The sequence below is a fragment of the Quercus lobata genome, unplaced genomic scaffold, assembly GCF_001633185.2.
Source record: "Quercus lobata isolate SW786 unplaced genomic scaffold, ValleyOak3.0 Primary Assembly Scq3eQI_1848, whole genome shotgun sequence".
Taxonomy (NCBI): Eukaryota; Viridiplantae; Streptophyta; class Magnoliopsida; order Fagales; family Fagaceae; genus Quercus; species Quercus lobata.
This window is the reverse complement of record NW_022154994.1, coordinates 10,890-26,584: the sequence shown is the minus strand read 5'-3', so window position 1 is coordinate 26,584 and position 15,695 is coordinate 10,890. Positions and strand designations below refer to the sequence as shown.

Sequence of the window (15,695 nt, the reverse complement as noted above, 5' to 3'; positions counted from 1 at the left end):
TTTGGTTTTTCATTCTGGTGGTGGTATGTTAATTGCTTGAAGTGGTTTTTGGTAAGAGTCAAAGGGCTGGCATTTCTTGTTGCATTACTTTTATTTATTGTCTAAAGTTGCAGCATATGAGGCCTGGTCATGATTTCATGACTTCTTTGATTCTTGTTTTATTGAGCTTGTGTAGATAATCCCATTCTCAGGAGAAGCATTCTCCTTTGTCCAATTTTGTACCAAGAAATGCGTTGTATCTGTTTTCCATTTTTGTATACGAGTTGATTACTATGGACAAATTTGCCCAGTGTTGGTTATGTTGTTGGAATGATGAGGAAGACCTTTACTATGTTGTCATGTAATTCTGCAATACTCCATTCATGAATCACTAGGAATTCTTTGTGCCTTTTGCTATTTATGATGAAATGCTACTTTGCCTTGAATTTTACTTGTATTGTATCATGTCATAATTCACGATATGTTTGCATGTTATTTTAATCTGCGGGTCCTCTGTTTATTGGGATTACACAGATTGAAACTAAGAAAATATAGCGACACGTTGGGCCCGAAGGTGGAGACCCCTCTAAAAAGGAAATTGTTGATATAATTATTTTATATTATAATTGAAAAAATATCACAACATTTTCACAACTAAGGGCATTGTAAAAATGTTGTGAAATTGTCCCTAAACTTTCTCAAGAAAATATTGTATTCATGACAGTTTACCAAGTCAACTGTAAGAATCCACAGAATACTTTGAAATACACAGAATACACAAAATACTTCGAGATTGTTTACCATACAAATGAAGTAATATTTTGCATCAATAGTATTTTCGTATCAATACTTAAAAAAAAAAAATGATCTTAACAAAAAGACAGGGTTTTGGTAATGTGATGAAAAAAATTACTCGATGTTGTAGCATATGGCGAAATAATACTCTCTATAGTCCGAGAAAAGCAATACACACTCACGGTCCACGGCTACATGAGTGCCCAAACGTCATAAGTTTGGATGGTGTTTATAATAACCCAATATGCTTCTTCAGCGTTTCGTTCTGCATTCGCTCCTAATCAAAGCCCCGGTAGGAGGTCCAGACATGAGAATATAGCAATGAGTATGCAACAAATACGAGTATTTTAGGAGCCTCCCCAAAGTAGATCGTGCCCTGAAATAACCTTTCACTTGAAACTGGACCCCTTCGGCTTCTATCTGCTTCTTAAGCCTTCGGGCTGCTACCAGTGGAATCCCAACCTGACTAGTCACCATATGAATATAAGCAAACTTGGATTGGGCCCGTGTGGCATAGAATGGTGGAACATATTGAGTAGCAATAAGGGTACTTCCATAGTATAGATCAATGTACATGTAACTGAAATCAACGTTCACTTTCCTGTTTGGATTTGAGAAGTTTGCGAGCATAGTAACATCAGCATTGAGCAGATAGCCCATGTCAAGATAGGCTGCATTCAAGGTGGCAGCAGATATATCAAACCGGGGGAGCCGTGGCCGATAAACAAGATAGACTATGAGGACAATTAGGCCTCCTACGATTATGACAACCCAAAGAATTGCACAGAACACTGCAAGAAACCACGTTAAAGGTTTGTGTCGATGATGATGCTCTCGTGGCAATATCGTCAGGCCTGATTGGTATTGACCCTGGCGCTGCGGATGTTGCCTCCAGTTAGGTGGCGATGAAGACCCATGTGGCGGGGCCTGCTCATTTTGCGTCCTTTGGCCAGAAGGCAGTGTAGATGGGACAGGTGGCGGTGAAGAGGGGTCTTGTGACTTGAGACGTTGCTGATTTGGCTTCGATTGGCTAGATGGCAGAGCAGCATTCAGGGGAAAATGATCTGCAGACCCAGGGGACTGTTGATCTTGTTGCCGTGGACGCGATGGCTGGCGTTGCTCTTGACCACCCTGCTTGGATTTTTTTCCCTTTTTGGAAGGTGGTTGTGGCCATTGATTGGGTGGCTGTCCCTGTGCAAAGGGTGGCTGGGAACGTTGGTCATGTGACGGTGGGCGCTGGGAACGTTGGTCTTGCGATGGGGGGCGCTGGGAACGTTGGTCTAGTGACAGTGGGCGAAAATAAGGGTTGGTTTCAGGTTGCTGATCAGGGTCGGTATCACGTTCCTGATGCAGCATGGCTATTATGGATATTCGTGCCTGGGCAATGACGAAGATTAGGAGGGGAAATATGTAGAGCAGTTATTATTGCTAGTGGGAGAGAGGATGACTTCATGAGAACTTCAAGAATGATTCGTGTACAGGGCAAAGAATCGAACATAAGCTAAGTATTGGAGGCAAGTAATCTTGGCGACACCTTTTACTTTTAATTCTCTACTAAGGTGAGTTACACTAAGTTGTTTATGAACGCATATATTGCAGGATACCGTATCAGATGCTGGCAACTCATACAGGGCTTGGGGCCACTTCTAGTACTTAAATTAACATTTTGTGTTATGGAAAGACTATTATGCCAAGCAAATCCTCTGATTTTCAGTGTGTCAATGAGACCTTTACTGATGGCAAGCATGACTTTTCCCTTTCGTTCCACTTCCACACAAAGAAACAAGTTCTGTTACAGAACACCAAACATCCTGGTTAAAGTACATACATTATCCGACAAGGCACTTTTTTTTAAACCTTCTTTACACCATTACCACCCTCTCTCATTTGCCTAATGTTTTGCGCACAATTTCATAAATTAGTTGATGAGATATGGATTTGTTTGAATACTGCTTATTTCTGAAAACTGAAAATACTATAATAAAATAATTTTTAAATATGTAAATAGTGCCGTGAAATTCAATTTTAAAGTTTTTTTTTTATTTGTTGAAAAAAGTAAACAGTGCATAAGACCCACTGTTTTTCGGCAAAACACAAAGTAGTGACTTACTGACTTCAGTAAAACCTTATCATCACCTTGTGCCAACCGCCGCTAGCTGTTCGCTGCTGTCTGTGCAATCTACCGTCCACTCATTGGCTTCAACTTTGCTCGTCCTCACTATCCTCTATGGCTCTTAAAAAGTTGCAAATGTTGAAGGGTTTACCTTCTTACATTTAAAAAAAAAAATGGTGAATTTAAATGGAGGGAAGCACGAAACAAAAACAACTCATCTATACAGACTGAATTCCTATCTCTGTTTGACAAGTTCTTAGAAAGATTGAAGCTTGTTATGAAATTTTTTTACACCATCAATAGGTATCCGTCCAAATTCATGTCTTCTATGAGTATATAGATTCTTAATTATCACAGATGATGCCTATGAAACCAAACCACCTTATCTAATTAAAGGCAGCTCTACATAGTTAGACCCAATGCGACACATGCTCTGGCTTGTGACTCAGGGTCAAGAGCTACAGGCAATCCTAAAACTTTGAGGTCTCTCATTCACTGGTTAAAAGTGACGAGGGTAAAGTTTGCAAGTGAAACATAGCTTCAACAGGAATTTGGTTAGTTCTCATGTATCGATTATGAATTATCAGTGTGTCCTCCCATCATAGTTGTGGGATTATTATACTCTGCATGTCCTTCAGACATTGCCCTCATTGTTCTAGATAAAATTTCAAACTCTTTTCCTGGGCTTGTAATCATTTTCAACTATTCAATCACAAAACTGGGCAGCAACGTGGTTTCAAGTCCTTGGAACAAAACTTCTGCTCCATTCCCTATAAATTTCTCTTCAGCTGCAAAAAATCTGGTTAAAAGTTTAGCAAAAGTTGTATATCAGTCCCTATGTTAAATTAAAAACAAAATAAAAACGTAAATAAATAAAAGGACCAGGTGTTGAATTTAATGCATGTGGATGAGAAATCCATACCTCTGCATCTAAATTTCAAATTCAAATTGAATCATTAGAGTCTCTTCCCTTTTTTCATGCTGTAGAGGCCTTAATACCTAAGAGAATCAATAGTGAAAATCTGTAAAGAGTTAGTTTGGTTCCTTAGAGAGTGAGGGAGAGTTCCAAGATCACAAGTACAAAATCATCATAAATGGAAGGCCCTAGAGCATGAACAATAGAAATGGTTTTATTAATGTAACTAGCAGGGACAGTAAGCAAGCAAGAGAACTTATTAAAAAAAAAATGAAACATGTCACGACATATCACATAAAAAAACTACAAAAAGGTAGAAAGAAATAGGGCTAATTACAGATCACTTACCTGTGATTAGGCCCGATTTCATGTTGCCTTCCTAAAGTTTGAAAAGTGTCCCGTTAGCCCAATTATGCATCCATTACCCACCTCATCACTTTCACCATTCAAAACATAAAAAAACATTTTTTTTTTAAACAGAGAAATCAAGATCGAAAAGGGATATTTATAAATATTGAAGAAGTTTCTTATGCTTTGGCTTAAGAACAGTAAAGGAAAACCCTAGGAATGGATATGGATTTTCATAGGCCTCCTCTAACCTAGCCACCACTTCAGGAGGTGCCCCGACCTAAAACCATTGGTATTTTCTCTATAATAGCCACCACTTCAGGAGGTGCCCCGACCTTCAATCATTGGTATTTTCTCTATAAAATCTTTGGCTTTTCAATATAAAATCTTGAAAGAACCCTTCTAGGCTTTTCACTATAAAATCTTGAAAGTAACAGATAAACATCCACATAGGAAAGGGAAATATGAATAACTAGAATTATCCTTTAAATACCCGAAGCTTGAGTAAAGAATCCAATTGCTTCTGCATAAGAAAAGGAGCTTTGAAATAACAGCTGGCACTATACCTTCTGCCATGAAGACATCCATTCTATACTTTCCCTTCCAGTTGCTTTGCTGCCTCCAAATTTAACCTCCCATCAAAAGTGAACCTTTCATGAAAGCATCCTTTGGTTCAGGTTGGACGACCTGAACTCGGCAGAGGAAGAGATTTCTCTTAAGAGTGCAAAATGTCCCCCATCTGGGGATGTCAAAATTAGAGTAATTTTTTGTAAGTAAATATTAAAAACCCAAATCCATTTTTATGGTTTTCCTTTTGTGTTCTTAAGCCAAAACATAGGCCACTTCTATAATTTTTTCAAATACCCCTTTTAGATCTTGTTTTTCTGATTTTTTTTTTAATGTTTTTAACAGTGAAAGTGATGAGGTGGGTAACAGTTGTATAACAAAGCCAACCTCAGGTGGGTAAAGTAACATTTTTCAAACCATAAGTAAGCAACATGAAATCAGGCCTAATCACAAGTGGGTAATCTATAATTAGCCCGAAGAAATAACATAAGCATAATTTGAAGCTATGTTGACCAACATTTACTAGATAACTTGAAAATATATTGAGAGTAGGGTTATACATTATGAAAGGAGAGAGAATTATTAAATTCAGAGAGATAAATTACATGTGATGAAGCCTAATTTTCTAGGAGATGTTTGGTTTAAGAAAGAGTATGTCCTGCCCAGTAAACATAAACAGAAGCATTTTTGTCAGTAATACTCCACAACATGCCCCTCTCAGCAACGCCTTTTTCGTGACTCATGCAGCAAGTAAAAATCTTGCACTGATGGTAAAATATTTATCTATCATAAAACTCAAGGAGGAGGAGCAGCTCATACCTGAGTACCATTTTTGGGAAACTTCCAAGAAGGGCAACAGGGCAGAACAGGATAGGCCTGACGAGCTCAATGTCAAACCAATTAATACTGGCAAACATGTGTTCTGCCACAGGCTATAAAGACCAAAACGGCATCAATACCATAAAATTCAACCTGAAAATACAGAAGATTTAATCATATGCAAAAGAACTTAGGATATCCTGTGCACATGAGCTGCTTAACTATTAATACGAGAACAGAAGAGTACATTAGCGTAAAAATTTATACATTGGTGTTATCTTAATATATAGTTTTGAAGTTCACTTTTGCTAAAAGATAATAGAATACAAAAGAATTTATGTTTTTTTAATCAAAACAGGTTAATCACTACAAATATGAGATGAAATATAAGATGATAAACCAAATGACTGGTCTACCTACTTGGAGGGCCAATTTTCAAACCAACAATTAGCACTATGCACAAAGCACACAATGATCACACCATCAACAAACTATATCAAACACACTATACATAACATAACATAACAAAAACTAGCATTAAAAATTGCCGTTGGCATTATCTTTAGCCTATAAACTCTTTATCTGTTGCATATTAGCATTACATAGATTGTACAGTAACCAGATTGCAAAAACTTAATGTAAACAAGACAAGCTTGTGCACGCATGTATATAGAATGGCAATGGATGCTTAATGATTTCATGGCATTTAATTTTTTTTTTTTTTTTTTTTTGATAATTAACGAAAAAAATATATATTAAAAAGAAAACATACCAAGTCCGTTCATGGCATTTAATATGTTTATAGCATGTAGAAATGGAAGAATCATTATTTTGAGATATTGTCAACAAAGCAAGACTTTGCTAATTGTTTATAAGTAACCTTTCTACGATATCATAGAAACTTGAATCATTAACAGATACAACATAGATAAAGCAAAAGGTGTGAGTATATGATACAAACCATTTTTTTACATTCATGTGGCATCTCTTGAATGGATGGCATTTATTAGTGTTTCACAAACAGCACTGTCAAGAGTAAAGCCCTTCTCCATCATCTGATCCCATACACTACAAGCCAATGAAAGTTTCTTTTCTCGTATAAGCCCTCCAATGATCAACTTGAAAGTTACTTCATCAGGATAGGACCCACTCGTCTGCATTTCCTCAAAAAGAAGCATGGCTTCACTCACTCTAGAAGCCTTGCAAAGCCCATTTATGAGGGCATTGTATGAAACCACATCAGGTGCAATTCCCTTCTCCACCATATCACAAAAAACACTATGAGCCATCACAATTTTCCCAGTCTTACATAGATGATCAACAATCGTAGTATAAAATATACGATCAGGTAACAAACCCATGCCAGCCATCTGATCAAGAAGTTTCTTTGCTACAACAGAATCACCTTCTCTAAGAAAAGCTTCTATAAGAATTGTAAACGTCACCAAATCTGGTGCAATCCCCTTCCGCTGCATTTCCTCAAAGAGCTTGTAAGCCCTTCTAATACGGGATGCCTTGCAAAAGGCTCTTATAATAGTATTATACGAAACAGCATCACACAACCCCAGTGCCTCCATCTTATTCACCATCAACAAATATGCCTTATCCGGCAGGTTTGCTTTACAAAGCCCTTTTAAAAGTTGGTTATAACTATAAACATCCAGTTCCATCCCACTCCTCTCCATCTTCTTCATCAACTTCTCGGCCTCCTCCAACATAAGTCCTTCACAACAATAATTCAATAACACATTGTACGTAATCAAATCCGGCTCACACCCATTCCTCCTCATAAATGACCTAATTGCCTGCGCCTTATCAATCCTACCTGCTCTACAAAACCCACTAATCAATGCATTGAACATCAAAATATTAAACTCAACTCTACCCTTCATCACACCCATTGTAAGCTCATAAGCCAAATCAACCTTCCCACCATCACACAACCCTATAACAAGCGCTGTACACGCCTTATTATCAGGACTAAGCCCTTTATCAATCATTTCACGCCACATATCAACCGCGGCATCAAACCGCCTAGCTTTACACAACCCATCAATTAGCATAGTGTATGTTACAACATCAGGCTCTCTACCTTTCTCAACCATTCTATAAAACAATAGCAAAGCCAATTCTAATCTATTCTCATTACACAAAAGGTTCAAATATATATTAAAAGCCCATATATCAGGAATACAACCAAGCCTATCCATGTCTTCTAGAAGCTTATCAATGAGGCTAAAGTTCTTGACTTCACACAAACCAGAAATGAACCTTGAGTACGTAAATGGGATTAGAGAAAAACCCTGGTGGGTCATTTTGTAGTAGTAGTGCTCAGCTAAGTCGAAACGAGATTCACGGACCAGTACGCCGAGGAAGCGGTTGTAGTCGATGCTGAAAATGCGGCAATTTGATTGAGTCATTTCGTCGAACACTTGGACTGCTTGGTCGATGAGACCAGTTTTTACTAGGCGTGAGATTCGAGCTCGGTATATGAGGCGGTGTGCGCCAAGACTGCGATACATATCAGGGTGAATGCATAGCAGAGGGTTGGGACGGTGAGACCTGATGGGGTACTCAATGCAGGAGCATGTACAACAGAATCAGAGAGCGAAGGTAGCTCCTGGTTTCGGCTATGGAAATGAGAGAAAGAGAGAGACAGAGAAGGGTTGAGGACTCTGTTGGATTTGGGGGCCCAAAAAACCAGACCCCGCTGCTTCCGAAGATCAAATGCTAGTGTGTACCTGATATCCTATTTGCTCCATTTTTGCTTGATGGGCTTTTGGGAGTTGGGACTTTGGTGGGTTGGATGGGAAGTTGGGATAGACATGGTGGAACGATACATTCATTTCTCTTGGGCTGTGGTAGCCACTAGCCCAAAAGTTTATGTAACTAAGCATTAATGCTAGACTGCTAGGGTGCCAACTACTAGTGTGATTTCAGGGACACCCGGGTGGTAGGCTTCATAGATTTGAAGAACTTACTGTAAATCTGGAGATCTCAAGTTACATCTATAATCAGTTGTAGGGAATTTAACCAAAAATTCATAACCTGTGAGAAACAAAACAAATAGAGAAAACACACGTCAAAGAAAAAAAATCACAAGCACAAGACAATATTTACGTGGTTCGGCAATTTGCCTACATCCACGGAGTTGCAGGGATTTCACTATTATCAGGAAAAATACAATAATGCACAAGAATACTCTCAAGAAACCCAAATCCCAATTACACCCTAGCACTCTCTCACAGAAAAATTAAGAATAGAAGCTGACTGCCTCTCTTTTCTCTATTTTCTCTCATGTGGCTTGCTCACTAGGTTAATTGGAAATCTCTCTATGTATACTCACGGCTGCACTTGAATACAATATATATATATATGTATATGTTAAGGTCGGCTGGAGCATTCCTTTTACAACTAGGATTCTATTTACGTTGACTTGGGCTTGGCAATTCAAGTCATACATATGGCCCATTTCAACAAATCTCCACATTGGCTTGAATTGATCAAGCTACACGAGCAAACTCCTCCATCAGCTCCACCTTAGCCCTTAAGGGCTCACAAGCTGCAAACATCAACCACAATCCTCCATAACACAGTCTCTCATCCCTACAACTCATCCTCCTGTCCTCAAGCTAGAAGACCAATTGAAGTTGCGCACAGTTTCAACTTCTCAATAGTGACACCCTTAGTCAACATGTCTGCCGGGTTCTTAGATCCACAAATCTTCTCAAGCATTACCAGCTTATCTTCAACAAGGTAACGGATAAAGTGGTATTTTGTCTGTATGTGCTTCGACTTTGAATGAAAAGCCGAATTTTTGGCAAGAAAGATTGCACTCTGACTGTCACTGTGTAGAATGCCCATCTCCTGCTTCTTACCCAATTCATCTAAGAAACCATGTAGCCAAATCATCTCCTTTCCAGCTTCAGTTGCTGCAACATACTCAGCTTTTGTACTAGACAAAGTAACAATCTTCTGTAGATTTGAAGCCCATGATATAGCTGTACCACCCAGAGTAAAAACAAACCCAGTAGTACTTTTTCTACTATCAATATCACTAGCAAAATCAGCATCTACATAACCCTGTAATTTCAAACTTGCATTTGTGAAGCAAAGACATGTATCTGATGAACCCTTCAGATATCTCAGAATCCACTTGACTGCCTCCCAATGCTGCTTTCCAGGCCTACTCATGAATCTGCTCACAACTCCTACTGCATGTGCAATGTCTGGTCTTGTACACACCATAGCATACATCAAGCTGCCAATAGCTGAGGCATAGGGCACCTTGCTCATGTGGTCCCTTTCTTCTTCTGTCTTCGGTGATTGTTCTTTGCTTAGTTTGAAATGACTACCCAAGGGTGTGCTCACTGGTTTAGCTTCATTCATGTTGAACCTGCTGAGAACTTTCTTCACATACTTTGACTGTGAAAGCTTCAATGTACCATTAGCCTTGTCTCTAATGATTCTCATACCAAGGATTTGCTTTGCAGCTCCCAAATCCTTCATTGCAAACTGTTTAGATAATTGCTTCTTCAGATTATTAATCTCCTCAATGCTAGACCCTGCAATAAGCATATCATCCACATACAACAGTAATATGATGTAAGAATTGTCAAAAAACTTAACATAGCAACAGTGATCAGCTTCACATCTCTTGAACCCAATTATGTGCATAAAACTGTCAAATTTCTTGTACCATTGTCTAGGAGCTTGTTTTAGGCCATACAAGCTCTTTCTCAGTTTGCAAACTAAATTCTCTTGTCCTTGAGCAATGAACCCTTCTGGCTGAATCATGTAAAGGTCTTCCTCGAAGTCACCATGAAGGAATGCTGTCTTCATATCTAACTGCTCGAGATGTAAGTTTTCTGCAGCCACCATTCCCAGTACTAGTCTGATTGTTAACATCTTCACAACTGGAGAAAATATCTCTGTGTAGTCAATACCTTCCTTCTGCTGGAACCCTTTAACAACTAATCTGGCCTTGTAACGTTTGCTACCATCATGCTCATTCTTTATTCTGTATACCCACTTGTTGTGCAAAGCCTTCTTTCCTACTGGCAATTCAGTCAGTTCCCATGTCTGATTCCCCAACAAGGAATCCATCTCATCCTTCATGGCTAACTCTCACTTGCTTGAATTCTCATCTTGCAAGGCTTCATCATAAGACTCTGGCTCACCACCATCAGTCAACAGGAGATAATTTAGAGTGGGTGAATAACGCTGTGGAGGTCTAATGTTCCTGGAAGATCTGCGGACTTCAGCTACAGGTGTACTCAGATCTACCTGTAAATTTACATTCTCTTTATCTTCTTCACCCCTTTTCTGGACAGTACCTTCAGTCAATTCATCTAAGTTGACAAACTCAGATTTCTTTTGATCTATCTCTGTAACATCTGACACTACAGTTGACCTGTCCTTGTACATAACCTGTTCATTAAATATCACATTTCTACTTCTGATGATTTTCCTATTTTGTTCATCCCAAAACCTATAGCCAAATTTCTCATCACCATAGCCAATGAAAAAACATATTTTAGACTTTGCATCAAGTTTACTACGAGCATTAGAATCAATATGATCATAAGAAACACAACCAAAAACTTTTAAGTATGAAAACTTTACCTTTTTACCGCTCCAAACCTCCTCAGGAAGTCTGAACTCCATGGGAACTGAAGGTCCTCGGTTTATCAGGTAAGCTGCAGTGCTAACAGCATCAGCCCAAAAAGTTTTTGGTAATCCAGCATGCAACCTCATACTCCTAGCACGCTCATTGAGAGTTCTGTTCATGCACTCAGCCACACCATTTTGCTGTGGTGTCCCAGGAATGGTCTTCTCCATCCTAATTCCTTGTGCAGCACAATACTCACTGAACCCTCCATCTATGTACTCTCCTCCATTATCTGACCTCAAACATTTTACTTTCAAACCTGTTTCTGTCTCAACCATGGCCTTCCACTTCTTAAAAGTTTCAAATACATCAGATTTATTTTTCAGAAAATAAACTCATACCTTTCTGCTTGAGTCATTAATGAAAGTGATGTAGTACCTTGAACCTCCAAGGGATGCAACCGGAGAAGGCCCCCACAAATCAGTGTGTACTAACTCCAATTTTTCAGCCTTCGGTGTCCTGCCAGTTTTCAAGAAACTCACCTTTTTCTGCTTTCCTAAGATGCAACTTTCACACATGTCAAAATCAATGGACTTCAATTCTGGTAGTTTTCCTTTTGACAGCAGCATCTTCATCCCTTTCTCACTCATATGACCAAGTCTGCAGTGCCATAGGCTTGTATCGGTACTTGCATCAGCAACTGCAATTGTGTCTCTTAGACTTGAGGTCATGTACAGAGTACCAGTCTTCTTTCCACGAGCCAATACCCTAACTCCCTTTGTAACCTTCCAAGTACCACCAACAAATAGCATTGCACGTCCTTCATCATCAAGTTGTCCAACAGAAATCAGATTCCTCCTCAGGTCAGGAATATGTCGAATCTTCTCCAGTAACCAAACAGACACATTGGGTAACAATATTCGAACATCTCTCATACCCACAACATCCAAGGCTGAACCATCAGCCAAATACACCTTACCAAAATCACCTGCAACATAATTCTGTATGATTTCTCGGTGTGGAGTGGTATGAAACGAAACTCCTGAATCCAAAACCCAATCATCAAGTGGACTGTCTACTGCAAGAAGTAATGCATCCTGTACCTCTTTTGTTACAGCATTAGCAGAATCATCTTCATTCTTCTTCTTAGGACTTTTGCATTGATTCTTAAAGTGACCTGTTTTCCCACAATTCCAGCATTGTACTTGTTGGCCTGATCTAGATTTACTTCTGTTCCGATTAGAATTTTTGGATTTTGATCTGCCTCGATTTGAATTTCTGTTATTACCTCTGCCTCTTGTCTCAAGATTTAGGGCAGAACCAGATCCTGAGGATTCACCTGCATCTCTTCTGCGAATCTCCTCAGCCAGAATTAAATCTCGTATATCATTGTACTTGAGTTTTTCCTTTCCTGTAGAATTGCTTACTGCCATCCTTATTGCCTCCCAACTATTTGGCAAAGAAGTCAAGACGATCAGAGCACGAATCGCATCATCAAAATCAATTTCTACAGACGACAATTGATTTGTGATAGTATTAAATTCATTCAGATGTTGTGCTACTGATGCATTCTCTGCCATCTTTAGATTGAACAGTGTGAGAGTGCTTTTCTTTCAAGATACTCAGGCCCAAGGATCCCGGGCCTAAATGAAAAAAAAGGAAGAGAGGATTTGGTGGACCGGGCCTTGGCTCACCGCAGCTAACGAGCTGTTTAAGAGTCAAGTAGGTGCAGAGAATACTCCTGACATCATACAAAAATGACAAACGAGGATATTGTAGAATGCCAAAATATTAACAACGTAAATTCAGAAGAAAGACAGGATTAGCAAAAAAAAGAACGATAAAGAAAAAGGTGCAGTGGGATCCTGGGAATTAATAAGCAGTATTTTATTAACAAATTGTCTGTTTGATTACAGAAAGCTCACTAAGACGTGATACAAGGTCCAATCAAGCTCAAAAATTGCAGTCTTGAATGGCTATTTCAGCCTTCAAAACTTGCAAAGTTTGATTCCCGTTGAATCCGAGTATGTGCAATAGTGGCCTTTACAGGATATCGGAAGACAGTATTTTGTTCTTCCCTTAGTATTTTTCTTTCTGGATGGATCTTTCTGATGGTTCTTCCTAGAGAGTTTCTTCTCTTTTTTTTTTGTGCTTCTTTTCTTTTTTCTCGTCCCTTTCTTCACGACCCGTCCCCTCCTTTTATAATGGAATTTTTCTGGGTATCCCGGGTTCCTCTGTTTTGCTCTTTTGCAAACAGAGCATGTTCTGTCCCTGTTGCCTTGGTAAGTTCCTTTGCCGTTTTCCCTCATTCTTCCCTTCTCTTGGTTCTGATTCCTTCAAAAGCTTCTGGTCGGTCATCCTCTTTGGGACGTGCTGAGGTATGCCCTTCTCGGTATCCCTATTTCTGGCGTGTTTCTCTTTTCCCTTTCTTTCCTATTTGGGCGGAATCTTGTTCTGCCATCAACGAAAGTCGTTCGTTGCTATTCTTTCTTCCCTGTCCTGGTTCCCCGAGGCCTTTTGCTGTCTGTGCTATGAGAGGTCGTTTTGCGCTTCTTGTTTTTTTCTTCTTTTCCTGTCTTCTTTCTACCGATCTGTCTCAGTCTTCCTTTTTATTTGTGCTTGAAGGGTTCTGGGGATCCTTGCTTCTTTATATTTTTGCCATGGTCTCTTTTGGGATGCTGCTTCCTTTTCTGGGCTTCAAGATCCTCTGGCTTTTCTTTTATCCCCCATGGGTCATCCGTTCCTGTTACTTTTGGGTTTAGCCTGGATTTTTTCTTTTGGGCTTTGACTTGCTCTTCCATTTCTTTTGGGCTTGACTTGCTCTTCCATTTCTTTTGGGCTTGACTTGCTCTTCCATTTCTTTTGGGCTTATTTTATTGTAACCCCTTTTTTTTTTTTGGACCTCAACATTTAGCCCCCCGAGCTCGTGGGTTGCCTGAAACCCACGCGTGAGTGATTTAGGTTTCCTAGGATTCTCATGGTATCCCCCTTTCCTTTGACTTCTACTGGATTTCCTTCCCTTTTAATTGGGATCCCGGCTCTTTTCTGCTGCTTTTAGTTGCCTCCTTTTGGCGTGTTGCGTTCCCTTATCATTATTACCTCTCGCAGCTTCCTCTTTATACGGGACGTGGCAGTTGGGTATTTGAGGTAAAACTCCTCTACCCACTTTTCTCGTTTCCCATTATCCCTCATTAATAACTGCTGATCACTTCAAATTAAATTTCTTGGCAACTGGCGCGTCTTTCCATAAACTGTTTTTCCCCAACTGCTATTTGCGCCTTTATTGTAGCCGTTTCACCTTATCACTTTGCTTCTCTGAGTTTTTCACTCTGTGTTTCTCTTTCTTTTTTTTTTCTTCTTCTCCGTTACTCTGGTCTTCTTCCTTTTCGCACTTTCAATCTTTCTTTCTTCTCAGAGCGGGTGCTGTTTCGATGGCTTCTTCTTCTTCTAGAAAGAGGAGAGAACGTACTCCCAGTCCTTCTGAGGGTGAGGGTTCTTCTGGTTTTGCTCCGAGTGATTCTCACGAGGTTACTGAACGTCCGGCCTTTCCTTTACGGGATCCTTGGTATTCTCTCAGCGCATTTTTTCCTCATATATCTCATGGTGAGGCTCCTCCATCCCCTCACGTTTGGATGTTTTCTGGTCAAGCGGGTTTCGCTGGTTCCGCCCAAGTTCCTGACCCTAGAGAGATTTTTGATCTCCAGATCAGACAGGGAATCCGAGAGGCGGTTCCTATTTTCTTTGATTTTGTTCCAGGAAAGATTCAGGGCTGGCCTATATGGGTAGACAAAGAACTGTTTGATGCTGAGTTTGTGGGTCGTTTGGAGCGCGCCGGTATCCTAAAGGCAGTGGCTATTTCCAGAAACCTTGAGGGCTTCAGAGACGCCAAAGGGCTCAGGCATCTGGTACGTCGTTGGTGCCCTTCCCTTCATACTTTTTTCTTTTCTACTGGTGAATTAACAGTCACCTTGGAGGATGTGGTTAATAACTTCCTCCTCCCGGTGTTTGGCGAAGAGAATCCCTTTGATATTGACCTTTCTGGTGAGGATCTCATGGTAGAAGAGAAATTATTTGGCCATTTTGGTGGTCGCGCCGCTTCTTCTGGTGGTAAGCCTGCTAGGATGGGGAGATGGGTGATGACCTTCTCTCGTGAAAAAGATAAGGAGGTGAGGTGGGCCGGTTTCCTGGCTTTTTGGCTTAGTAAATTTTTGTTCAGTGAGTTCCCTGGGTACGGAGTTAAGTCTTCGTTTTTTCCATTGGCAATCAAGTTGGCTCGAGGTACCCAGTATCCTTTGGCCCCTCTGTTTTTGGGTCATGTCTATTCTCAATTAGACCAGCTTCATGGAGATGAGGTTGAGGGTGACTCTTGTTATGCGATCACTTCGTCTCTTCACTGTTCTATCCTTCAGATTTTCATGTGGGACCGTTCTGCAGCTACTTTGGCTAAGTGCAGGAATTTGAAGTTTGTGAAAGACAAGTTCCAAGGATCCCCCGACATAGTGAAAGGTCTTTGTGGCAATTCTACCGATGCCTTTCCCATTATTTTT

General features: G+C 40.0%; 2 protein-coding genes across 11 annotated transcripts; both read right to left on the bottom strand.

Moving 5' to 3' along the window:
• Positions 1 to 20: 20 nt before the first annotated feature.
• LOC115973652 (NDR1/HIN1-like protein 13) lies at positions 21 to 2,227 on the bottom strand. The gene has a single exon (XM_031093912.1). The coding sequence runs from the start codon at positions 2,128 to 2,130 to the stop codon at positions 1,027 to 1,029; it is 1,104 nt and encodes a 367-aa protein (XP_030949772.1). The 5' UTR covers positions 2,131 to 2,227; the 3' UTR covers positions 21 to 1,026.
• Positions 2,228 to 3,148: 921 nt separating this feature from the next.
• On the bottom strand, positions 3,149 to 8,259 carry LOC115973650 (pentatricopeptide repeat-containing protein At1g13040, mitochondrial-like). 10 transcript variants are annotated; one of them, XM_031093907.1, is made up of 7 exons: positions 6,499 to 8,259; positions 5,538 to 5,690; positions 5,324 to 5,376; positions 4,718 to 4,890; positions 4,152 to 4,239; positions 3,810 to 3,886; positions 3,149 to 3,686 (listed from the first exon to the last, which is right to left on the bottom strand). In XM_031093907.1, the coding sequence occupies exon 1, from the start codon at positions 8,057 to 8,059 to the stop codon at positions 6,512 to 6,514; it is 1,548 nt and encodes a 515-aa protein (XP_030949767.1). In that variant the 5' UTR covers positions 8,060 to 8,259; the 3' UTR covers positions 3,149 to 3,686; positions 3,810 to 3,886; positions 4,152 to 4,239; positions 4,718 to 4,890; positions 5,324 to 5,376; positions 5,538 to 5,690; positions 6,499 to 6,511. The 10 variants fall into 10 exon arrangements, with proteins under 10 accessions (XP_030949767.1, XP_030949761.1, XP_030949765.1 ...); XM_031093901.1 differs by lacking the exon at positions 5,324 to 5,376; XM_031093905.1 differs by lacking the exon at positions 5,324 to 5,376 and having other exon boundaries at positions 3,810 to 3,909; positions 4,152 to 4,182.
• Positions 8,260 to 15,695: the final 7,436 nt, after the last annotated feature.